This window comes from Apus apus, chromosome 10 (genome assembly GCF_020740795.1).
Source record: "Apus apus isolate bApuApu2 chromosome 10, bApuApu2.pri.cur, whole genome shotgun sequence".
NCBI classification, from domain to species: Eukaryota; Metazoa; Chordata; class Aves; order Apodiformes; family Apodidae; genus Apus; species Apus apus.
The window spans coordinates 19,997,849-20,009,921 of NC_067291.1; the positions used below are offsets into that span (position 1 = coordinate 19,997,849).

A 12,073-nucleotide genomic window follows, 5' to 3' on the forward strand; every position below is an offset into this window, starting at 1 on the left:
GCACTGGAGCCTCTGTGCAAGTGTTTTTCCTTGTGCAGATGCCATACTAATAATTATAATGTCTTGATTTTCAGGTTCTCCAAACTTATCACCAAACCCTATGTCTCCAGCACACAATAATCTGGGTAAGCATGTGATCTTGAGAACTGGGTGTAATTACAGTCAAGGTAGTGACATTTTAATGATGATATTTCTTGAGGTTGTGTGCTTTTGATGAGGTTGGGATCGCTGTCAATGTTCCTTTCCACTAATCCTCCTTACCATGATAACAGGGGTTCATAGTGATGCTAAACGAAGGAAAGAAATCTGAACTTAAATCAGAGTTAAAAAACCCCAAGAAATGTTGGCAGACAGGTACCTGAAAGGGTGACTGAAGGACTGCAGCAAAAATACACTTGTTTAAGGACATGAGTTTGCAAGGAATAGGTCTGTCTGTTTTGCTGGTGGGTTTGTGTTCTTAATGTTTTTAAAGGACACAGATTGAGGTTAAATTTAGTCTCCTGGAAAGTTACTTTGTGAAACTGCAGTGCTCACTGATCTCTCTTACAAGATACCACTGCACCTTGCCATTTTTTTAATGTTTATTAACTTGGTGTTACATTGATTAGAGAGGAAGTGCTGTTACCCACATTTTGTGGGCAGGGGGCTGAGGTGCAGGTCTGCCTGCACCACTTCCTCAGCTCAGGCAATCTCCTGCTCAACTAAAGGGCAGCAAAGGCAAACCCAGCTCCCCAGCAGGACATGTGCAGTTACACAGAGGGGCTTTGGCTGGCAGTGCCTGGAGGCTTCTAACATAAGTACAAGTTCTGGGATGGTGTCAGACCACAGGGTGAGTGGTCAGGGCATCCCTAAACTGCTTAGCCATAAAGCAAGCTGGAGCCCTCATGTCCCAGTGCCCTAAACCACTGGGACAACTGGTGGGCCAGGTATGTAAGCTGTGAGAGTGTGACATTGAGCATGAACTGAGCAAAGTGGAGGAGGCTAGAAGGTTGGTGTGTGGTTGGAGAGTCCAAATTAATGGAGAGGGCAGGAATGCTGAAATATGGAGAGGTGCAGATGTCACGGACAACCTCACTTGAACCTCAGAGGTTTGTGAGGTCTTGTGCTTGAACAAGCCTGGAGGAACATTGTAGTTGAGGTGCACAAACCACAGATGCACTGTGGGATTTTTCTGACCAACCAGCCAGTTGGTTTTCTTCAAGCAAACTCAAGTTCTGCTGCAATCTTGAGTTATTTTCTCCCCACCTAACTCCAAACCGGGCAGCAGGAAGATGTTCCAGACCTAAGTGTTCTACCAGACCCCTGGTGTCACTGATTCAGTCCATAACCTGTAGACAGTAAATAGGAGGAAAGCTGAAGGAGTAGCAGTTGAACAGGGCCTTCACATTTGAGATACTATTACAGATTTTGTGGCTATCTCTGAATCTCTGTTATCTTCTCAAAGGATTCTGCCCTTTATTTTCATACTTACAGACATACAAGGTCTGATTTTCATCAGTTTGAGCTCTTACTCTATTTGAAATGGCTCTCAAGGGTCTGTCATAAAAAGCACTCCTAGCTCTGGTTAGCTGCAGGATCAGTTCTCTGAGTGTTCATTAAGCCAGCAGACAGAGCCCACTTGAGATTACTCTTGAGTAACCATAGCTCTAAAGTTTACATATGCTTTTAATCCTGGCACAGGGTACTTTGACACTGCTCCAAACTTTGTCAGTCATTGGCTGACTTGTGGATATCTTGGGGCTGTTGAAGGGGGGATTTCTTTTCTCTTTTTTTTTTCTTTTGCTTTTTTTTTTTTAATTAAAAGTGTATTTTGCCACAGTGCCACTAAATTTTTATGTGCTTTAACTGTTAAAGCCTAAGAAGAAAAGACATGGCTGACTTATTTTTATTTCCTTTTTTTTTGTTTGAACCCATTCTGCTCAGTGTGCTGCCCAGGAGTTAATGAGAATTTCTAGCATTTCTTTTTTTTTCAACTTAAAAATAGTGAAATGCATGTAACAAGACCAACCTGGCAAGTTGACTGGGCATCTGCCTCACATAAGGAAGAAAGGAGTTTCTAGGAAAGAGGCCCCAGCCCATATCCTTTCTAACAAGGACACTGGTTATTAACAGATGCTGCTCAGCTGAGGGGCCTGTCAGATGTCTAATATACTGACTGGTGACAAAAGCTAAGCAGGAGCAGGTGAAGCTGGTTAATCACAAGGAATCTCTTTGGAGTCTAAGGAGCAGACATCAGAAAAGCATTTTAACTTACCAACATTAAAAGATACCTTTCAGTTTTGCAAGCCAAATATTTATTGCTCTTAGGCAAGAACGTCCACAAATGAAGAACTTCTTGTCTCTCTTAGAAATTTTATTGTAAAGTTTTGCATGTGAGGAAGCTACAGAATAATAAATGGAACGGCATGTAGCTTCACAGCTCTGAAAGCTGCCAGATGGCAACATTGTGTCATCATCTGTGCCTGGTGGATGACATACCTTCAAGTAAGGAGTGCTTATGGCACTGTAGGTGAAAAAACCTTCAGCCTGATGGTCCCTGCAGCCCAGAAAGGGGTTGTCCAGGCCTTGGGAGTAGAACAGCTCAGCTTGGAAGGTTCTCTCTCCTTTAAGTTAGTTGGTAGCTGGTAGCCTGCAGTGCTCCTGCTCTTGCTGTGCTATATAATTCTGTGGATAAGCAGAACACTCCAGGGTCTAGTGCTGTACTTTGATCTGCAGAGGTTTAATCACGCTTTCTCTGGGTGTTTGTTAGGAAAATAGAATAGAAATTTAGAAAACATGACAGTGTGAAATGAGGAAAACCATCAGCAGGCTCTAAAGAGCAGCAGAACATGGTGAAGTTTTGCAGTTCTGCCACTGAGAAAATAATTTTACAGTATTGATGTTTATTTGATCAGAACTACCTGAAGCTTTTAAGACAGTTTACTTTGTGTAAGCTGAACTTTGGACTTAAATCCCATGGCCCTATTCCAGAGAATTACAAAGGCAATAAACGAGCATGAGGCAGAGCATAAGGACAATAGAAGCAAGGTTTGTTTGTTGTGTAATGTATGGATTTCAACATGAAGGGCTAAGACTGTAATAGGGGGTTGGAGGAGCTCAGGGAATTTCACCTTTCCATTCACAGGCATGTAAGTTTTGCAAGGTAAGTTATTAGGATTATGCTTTTTTCTCGTTTCAGCTTGTGTGTTTGATTTGGTGGGATTCTAGTTTTGGTCCAAGCTTTCAGTTGTCAAATTTTTAGTTGTCAAACATAAGCTTTAAATGGAAGTTCTAGGTCTCGACTCATCTCTTCCGTATTACTGGAAGACGATCTGGAGAAAACAGAGAAAAGACCCAAAATGAAGGGAGAGTTGCCAGCATTATGTGGACATGGGGAATGAAGTCTGGGAGCTGGGCTGGCCCAGGGCCAGGCCTGTGGTTGGTGTGTATTGTTGTGTGGGGAGAGGCAGCCCTGGGAGGGCAGGAAACCCATTGTCAGGGGCTGCTCCTCAAAGGACTTGACGCAAAAGCCGCGAGTGAAAGAAGCACATACCCCATGGTCAGATCCATCAGGAACATAACTCTCTGCTACTCTCTGTGTTGAAATCCCGTTGCCCAAAGCAGTGAGAAGATAATCCTTCTCACTGCCTGGAGGGTGGGGTTGTGTGCGGGGCACTCCTGCTTGTCTGCACCTTTCTGAGGAGGGAATTAAAATTAATACAGCTGGGTAAGGTGTATCAGCAACTTCTGATATAACTGTGTATCAAACACATTAACTGAAAACTAGGATAACAGCCCCTCTTACGCTTGGAGCACACGTGGCCGAGTCTGCAGAGCAGCCAACAGATACTTTGTGCTCTGCAGCTGAACAGATAGGACTTTGATCTTGTGGGGCAGATGCAATTCGGGCAGTAGGATCCCAGTACTCGGGGGCACTTGGGAAAGCAAAGCCACAGTGAGTCAAGGCTGAAATGGTACTGAGAGAATTCAGGCAGGATTTGCTTGTGATTAATGCTTTGTGTTTTAGTTGATTGTGTACTCCCTCAGGATCCTTTGGCTTTAGCAGAGTTACCTTCTCTTACTTCTCCCCAGACAGTAAATCCATCAACTGAAAAATGAATATTCAGGACAGCTCTAACACAAGACGTAACTCACCCATCCCATGACAGCTTAAGCTGGAGCTCAAGACCACAAATCACAGGAGAAAGCAGCACCATGAAAAGCTTGGGTGCATTTTTTTAGAGACAAGTTTTTCTTCAAAATAGGATTTGTTGGTTTGTGTCTTTCCTCAAGTTGCACATAAGCCAGAAATAAAATTTCCGTACATCCTTCAGCAGGGAATCCACAGCTCCCTTGAGTCGCAACCAAGCGGAGGTGGTTTCTGGAGGAAAGGACCACAAAACCAGAGAGACCAAGACAGGCTTCAGTGTTTTTCTAACTTGAGCAGCACCAATCTGAGGACATTACTATAAGGATCAACAACAGTTGATTTGGTTTTTCTGGCGCTGAGCAGCCTTTCCGTTAGAAAGGCACTTGCTGTGGAATAAAAGCAGAGTCATGTGGAACCACAGTCTGTTTTCTTAAAGTGGGTGGACACACCTTAAGGGACTGATTAGTGTTGGTATTTGCTGGATCTCTCTGTTAATTGCACAGGAGCATGTGAAGCCCAGAGTCAGATGCAGTGTGTACAGATCACTGCCTTGGGCCACAGCTGCTGGTTGATGACTGGAGAAATGTGTCTGATGTGGCAGTGTCCAGTCATAGAAAAAGGCAGGGACAGTAAACTTGTGTGACTCCTGAATGTGTTCTGCCTCCTCTGGTGGTTCTTACCACTTACCAGATCTCTTAAATTGACATAGCAACCTCTTTTCTCTTGAGCTGCCTTCTGTTAGCTTTTGCTTGGAGCATTATGTCCTTTTCCCTAAGAGGAAGATAAGCTTTTCCTTTTGTGGGTGTACTGTGGAGGAGAGCAGGAACATCGAGCTTTGCTTTTGGTAGAGCATTTTTCTTTCAGATGATGTAATTAAGGAAAGAGGGAGACTGTGAAAGAAGCTGGGAATGAGTATAAGCTCCAAAATTCACAGACTTTGAAGATCTGTTAAGGATTACAGAGTTCCCCAGATGCATTTTTATTCAATTTTTTATTTGCTGTCAGCAAAGCTTGTAACAAAGCAGAAACCAAAGTTTTTTTCTGATTATTAGCTACTTTGGAAACTCATACACCCCAGTAATGGAGAGGAAACCAGCACATCTTTTGGCTGAAGCCAGGCTGCTCCAACCTGCTTCTAAAGATTTCAGAGTAACAGCAGGTACCAGATGAGAAATTACTCCCAAGCCTCTGTAGAGACACTCTTCAGCATGAGAGGAGGCTGGGATGGTAAAAACCTGTCTTTGATTTCTTTTGGAGCTGATCTCTTAAGCCTCAGATTCACCTAAGCCTTGCAGGAGCAACAGATGGCAAAAGACTATGGAAAAAGCTGGATTTTGCTGCTCGATGTTAACTCTTTGGCCAGATGGGAAGTTGCTCTGTTCAGCTTTTAAGCATCATTTGAATGGGGATGAAGTGATAAATTGGGGGGAGGACTAGAGGGAATTCTCCTCTTGCTTTTATTTCTTGCATTGAATGTGGGGAACAGAGCACTTAGCAGTTCCCTCAGCCTGCTTCCCACTTCCTCTGCTGGCAGATTCTTGGCTTGCAGCAGGACTGGGCACCATCAAGTACAGCATTGCCAAGAACCTTTGACTTGAGCCTTCTTCTGCTGACATCTCATTGGCTTCAGTGGGAGCAGATAAATCATCCAGTGCCATTTCAATGTCCCACCTTTCATGTGGATGAAGTATTGTCTTCCTGAGCCTGCCTCAGTCTGCTCATGAACCTCAGTCCTTTCCTTTTGGTCCATGGGCTGAGGCAAACCGTAACCCCAATGAAGGAGATGTGCCAACATCTCCTGGGGAAAAGGATGTTCTTTTGACAACTTGAGATCAAGTGCACTGGAAGAAAGTTTTCAATCACTTTGATGCCAGTATCACGTGCTGTTCGGTGTGTGTTGCAGGCAACTCTGCTGGTTTCATCAGTGCCAGAAAGAGTCAGTAGGAACACAAGTTGGACTTGCTGGTGTAGGTGCCTCAGGGTTCTGGGGACCTGAGCTGAAAGTGTCTTTGCAGTCTGCCCTTTCTAAGCCTTTCTGTTCCTTTTCTCTTCTCCCCGCTCCCAAATCCATCTTTTTATGGTACTGGCTACCCTCCTTACCGAAGCTAATGTTATTGTTTAAGTTTTCCTCCAGAATGAAGGTGGTTAAGTGACACCCCACTTGCTTGGTGACTAGTATCTTTGACTGTTCGTGGTTGTTCCTGAGGCCAAAAGCCTCAGGGGTGATGTCACTTTCTGGCTGCGGTCCATGAAGATCTGTCAGGTCATTAAGGTTCGGTGGTTAAAGTGAATGAAGGAATGAAGCAGAACTTCCAAATGGTCCCTTTTTTTTTTTTTTCCTCTCCCCTTCCCCTCCCGAGGGCCAGGGATTCATTCTGCTTTTTCTTTGGTGCAGACCTGCAGCCTGTCACCTACTGCGAGCCAGCCTTCTGGTGCTCCATATCCTACTACGAGCTCAACCAGCGAGTGGGAGAGACTTTCCACGCCTCCCAGCCCTCCATGACCGTGGATGGTTTCACTGACCCCTCTAATTCAGAACGTTTCTGCCTTGGTTTACTGTCCAACGTCAACAGAAACGCGGCAGTGGAACTCACCAGACGACACATTGGTAATTTCTGTTTCCTTGTTTCAGTGTCTTTCAAGGTGGAAGGTGGAGACCTGCATGCAGTGCTTTGTGTTTGGCCAGCCAGCATGCAGCTGGGTCACTGCTAGGACACTGCCATGTCTGAATATCCATGGTGTTTCAGCAGGCTCATCTTCCTTACAGGAACACTAACTGTATTTTATCATCATGCCCTGAGGAGCACTAACATTTCTGCATGCAATAAAGACAGCATTTCAACTGTTACATGCACTCTTCTGTATTTGGTTGGATACTAGTGATAAACTTGAGTATTCCTTTTCCCACTTGCACTATTTTGTTCTCTAACCTACTGTTCTTTTGTAAATGGAACTTAGTTCCTTGATTTTCATCTCAATTTCCTCTTTTCCTGCTTATACTCAAAGTGACGTTCGATTTTGTTTTCAGTTAAACCTGTGCTAAATAGATTATCCCAGATGTATTCTATTTTAATAGAAGGAAAAATTGCTTATGTTTTACTGTATTATCTGTTGACTCCTATAAAAAATGAACCTGCTTTTTGTCCTGATTTTGCTCCCCTTTATACCTTTTCCCAAGCAGTAAACTTTGATATAGGAAGATCTTTTCTCACTGGTTTCTAATATAATTTCTAGCACTAAATGAACCCCAACCCCCCAAAAAACCACCAACATTCAGAAACTGGTCTTTAAATGCAGCAGGCTCCTAATGGAGGAATGAAAGTGAGATACTCAGCTAGGAATGCAAAAGCACAGCAAATGTTTCTTTGAGCAACAGAGATGTCTTCCTGAAATGTGTTTCTTTATTAACTGAGATTTTAATGGTTTGTGTAAACACCTATGGGAAATATGTGTTTGTTATATGTATAAATACATATACGTTGTATACATTGTATACATTGTATACAATGTAATCTGAAGCAAAAGGCAATTATTTGAAAATGTTGTATAATTTCATTCCAAATCATGAAGTAAATAAACAGTTGTATCCAGCTGGGATGACTTTCAGAGAAGGTTGAAAACCAGGTGTTAGCTGATAGAACATTCATATGGAAAGCATCAGAGACACGGATGTTTGGAGTAGCAGGCTGTGAGGTGACACATTTATGCCATCCAGGCTGTGATTGACAGTGGGGGCTGGAGGGTGCAGATCTGCCTTCATAAACAGTTCCTCCTGCCTTCCTCAGCTTCACCCGCTCGCAGGGCACACGTGGTGCTTCCTGCCAGGAGTCCCCGCGGGCCAGCAGAGCTGGTGGCCATTTGCTGTGGTTTACCTGCTGTTTGAGAGCTAAGGCAGATCTTAAGTCTCTGGCTCCACCAGCTCATCTTGCAGGTTTTGCAGCTGGCTGCTCTAAGCTAAACCAAAGCTGTGCTGTGTTTCCCAGGGAGAGGAGTGAGACTCTACTACATCGGAGGCGAGGTGTTTGCCGAGTGTCTCAGTGACAGTGCCATTTTTGTCCAGTCTCCCAACTGCAACCAGCGCTACGGCTGGCACCCAGCAACAGTCTGCAAGATTCCACCAGGTAAGGAAGAGTGTCTAAGCTGTGCTCCCACACAGGCTTCAGCCTTTGTGAGCAGGGACTCATGGTGGAAAGCGAGCACTTTGTCAAGGTAGGCACGGATTTGCTGACCTCTGCTCTTGACAGTAATCAGAAGCTTGAACTCTGTTACAAGTAACTGGGGCTGTTTAGATAAGAAAAGACTGAGAGGGGATCTTCTTAATGTCTATAAATATCTGAAAGGGGGATGTCAAGAGGAAGGGGCCAGTTTCTTTTCAGTTGTGCCCTGTGATAGGACAAGGGGCTGTGGATGCAACCTAGAGCACAGGAAGTTCCACCTCAACATGAGGAAGAACTTATTTACTGTGGGGGTGACGGAGCCCTGGGACAGGCTGCCCAGAGAGGTTGTGAAGTGACCTGCCCTAGGTGGTCCTGCTCTGGCAGGGGAGTTGGACTTGATGATCTCCAGAGGTCCCTTCCAACAATCTGTGATTCTGTGTAACTTGACAACTCAAGCAGGTCATTTTATAGCATAAATGATGAAGAAAGCTACTGCATGTCCTCCAACTATTTTTTGCACTATATTAATGCAAATAGGAAGAGACAGAATTTTAGGATCTAAGCAGAACTAAGCACAGAATCTCTACTTATTCCATGCCATGTTTCACCAGTCATTTATTGTATTGTAATTATCTGATAAGCCTGTTTATAATTGTTTGTACCTTTAAGTAAAATAATGTAGCATAATAATTTTTTCTTAATTTAGACTCACCCATGATAGATTTAATTTTGTACTTTTTTCTGTTCTGTAGTAAAACTTTCCCCTTCTCTTTGTCAATTAGTTTGATTCAAGGGAAGTTGCATTTCCAGGTACCTTGTTGTTCTGGTTACACTAAATGTTTGTCTCAAGAAAGCTGAAAGATTACAGGAGAATTTATTGCATGTTTCTAGGAAGAAAATACCTTTTTTCTTAGATACATGCAAAAAGAGCTGGGATAAGAGGATGCCATTTGAAAGGGAATTTAGCCAGTGAGCAATATATTTTAGTTAGATGTATGTATATATTTAAAAAAACAAACCTTTTTTGTTTAGAAATATTTGAACAAAGATTGTGTTTCTTTTGAGAAGAGATCCATGTACTCCAAGCTCTGCCCCATCTTAATGGGTTTCCTTTCTCAGATGCTTAGGAAGCAGCTGCCAGTGTTGCAAACATGACTTAATGCTCCAGCCACATCACAAGAGTCCACCCCGGCTGGAGTCAACATCTGAAGACATAAACAACCCACGCTTCCTCTGTAGATTCATCTAAGGCAGATTTCTTGGACTCCAGCTTTCCCCACGTTTGCCAGTCTTTGGCTGCCTTCTCAGACTCATCTTCAAATCCTTGCTGGGTTTCCAGCAGTTTCTTCATTCCCGTGTTGACAAGATCAAGTTGTACCCGCTCCTCCCAGGCGCAGTTGTGGAGAGACCCGTTCCCATCCAGTCCTGAAGGCTGAACAGCTTGGCAGCCTGATCCCCATCAAGTGTTTTGCTTCCCCTGCCATAGCTCCTTCCCTGTGCCTAGCCTGGCCTGGCCCTGATGCTCTCACCCTTCCTATTTCTCCCCCGAGACTGTGACCTGCCTGAAACAGCTTCCCTTCAAACTCCCTGCTAGACCCACAGCTCTTGGGCTGTGCTTCTTGATGGGCACAAAGCTGGGCAGTTGTTTCTGCAGCTGCTGAGCATGTGGTCACACTTTGCTGCATGCAGTTGGACCCCAGGGCAGATGACAGTGTGAGTCCAGCCCAAGGGAGCAGGCTCAGAGTGACTGCGGAAAAACACAACTCATTGCAGTCCAAATGGTTGTTTTTCAGACTTGGCCCATATGTGATTCCAAGTGAGCATCCCTGGTGTGCCAGGTTTGAGAGTGTCACTTGTTTCTGGTTATCTGGGAGAAAGCAAGCATGGCAACACTTTTTTTGAGAGTTATGTAGGTATTTGTTTATTTAAACAATTAAGAATGTTGTTATCATTCACCTGTAGCACCAAAAAGCAGTTGGATAGGTGGTTCTTTTAGCTGGGACTAAACATCCGGGGGATGCTCCAGTTTTAAAGGAAAATCCTTTGGTGCATGGTAGTGACACTGAAGAGGTGATGATGGCAGGAGCAGCTCTGCTACCAGCCTTGTTGACCCTGGTGCTTTCTGGCTTGCTGCAGCACTCGCACTTCAGAACTTCCTCGTTCCTTCTGCCAACAGACACCGTGTAAATCCACCACCAGGGAGTTCCTGTTTTCAGCTTGTGCATTCCTTTCTTTCAGGCCCCTTAGCAATTGCTGTTGTTAAGTGTTCTGGTCATATTTAGGCTTTTAAATTACAATATCAGGGAGATGATTCTAAAGGCAGTAAGAGGAGCTTCCACAGGAGGATCCCAAGTCTGGTCTCATAGATAGCAATCTGCTGCGTGGGCACCAGCATCCATCCTTCCCTGTCCTGTAACGTGGGTTTCTTCCTTTCCAGCATCTGAGCTGAGGAAATGTGGCAACCATGATTCCTTTTTCTGAGATGCTGTGCCTAAACAATCTGTGTTCAGCATTGCATGGGCTGAGGAGATGGGAAAGCAGCCCTGAGTTTCTTCCCATCCTCCGAAAGAAACGTATTTCTTAATCTCGTTAATCTAATGCTTTCTCTTGTCGTGTTCTCTTGTTCACAGGATGTAACTTGAAGATCTTTAACAACCAGGAATTCGCTGCTCTCCTGGCTCAGTCTGTGAACCAGGGCTTTGAAGCTGTCTATCAGCTGACCAGGATGTGCACCATTCGGATGAGCTTTGTCAAGGGATGGGGAGCAGAATACAGGTCAGGCCTTCTGAAGGACCCGTGCTGTGCTGGCCATTGCCACTCTTGTGTTTGTGCAGGACAGTGCTCTGCAAAGCTGCTTTACTCAGCTTTGGAGATGGGGGGGAATTAGCACAGCCTCTCTTCAGGAATGTAGAGAGGTTGTAGGTGTTGGGAATGTGTTGGTCTCCTCACTTATTTTTCCCATCCTATTTGTGTAAAACATACATCATGTGATATACATGGAAGAAAACATGTATTTGGTCCCCGTGTTGTATGAACTGGAAGCTTTACCTGAAGCCCAGCAGATAAATCCAGAGAGCCTGTGTAGGAACCATTACATTTTCTTTCTTTCTTTCCTTAAAATTATATATATATTTTATACTTGGAATGTCTTATGACTACAGGGTAAGAATGTCCTATGCCATCAGGGTAAGATCAGTGGGAATGCTTCCTAATAGATATGGGTTGGGTTTGATGCCTCTTTTATCAGGGACTAAAGGAATTAAAATAAAAGCAGATTGGCTTGAAATTTTATGTTTGGAAGAGCTGCTGGAGTTGCTGCAAAGCTATAGTTTAATCTCCTCATCCTTTCCTTAGTGCTTGTCACTTAAATGGCTTTAATGTGACCAGAGTCAGCAGGAGAAACAGGGTTGCTGTTTTTCCCAGTGAATATGGAAGATAGAAATGAGATGCAGTAGGGTCTGATGTTTGGGATTGATGCTGTGGTTATTGTGGCAACACAGGGACAGTGCAGACAGTGTGAGGGTGGGTTACTGCACAGCCTGTGCTGCTGCTGCTCCACAGCATCACCCAGCAAACGGCCCCAAGCAGCCAAGGGACTGAAACCAGTGGGCAGTAGTTACAGGCAGGGGAGACGAAACCCGTTGGAAAATGAATGTCGTTTTACGAGGGAGAAAGCTGGCAAGGATTTAAGCCAAATGTGATTTTGAAATACTTTACTTGACTGCATGTACCCTTGAAATCTGTGGCCTTATGTGAAAGTGTGGGGCAGCCCCTGCCTCCCAGAGCC

At 44.3% G+C, this 12,073-nt stretch overlaps 1 protein-coding gene across 2 annotated transcripts in view; it reads left to right on the forward strand.

Moving 5' to 3' along the window:
• Positions 1-12,073, forward strand: part of SMAD3 (SMAD family member 3) — a 73,876-nt gene that overhangs the window by 54,764 nt on the left and 7,039 nt on the right. For both annotated transcript variants that reach the window (XM_051628959.1, XM_051628960.1), the window contains exons 5-8: positions 75-125; positions 6,525-6,737; positions 8,113-8,250; positions 10,917-11,061. In XM_051628959.1, the coding sequence (XP_051484919.1) occupies positions 75-125; positions 6,525-6,737; positions 8,113-8,250; positions 10,917-11,061 (547 nt within the window). The remainder of the gene's footprint in view (positions 1-74; positions 126-6,524; positions 6,738-8,112; positions 8,251-10,916; positions 11,062-12,073) is intronic.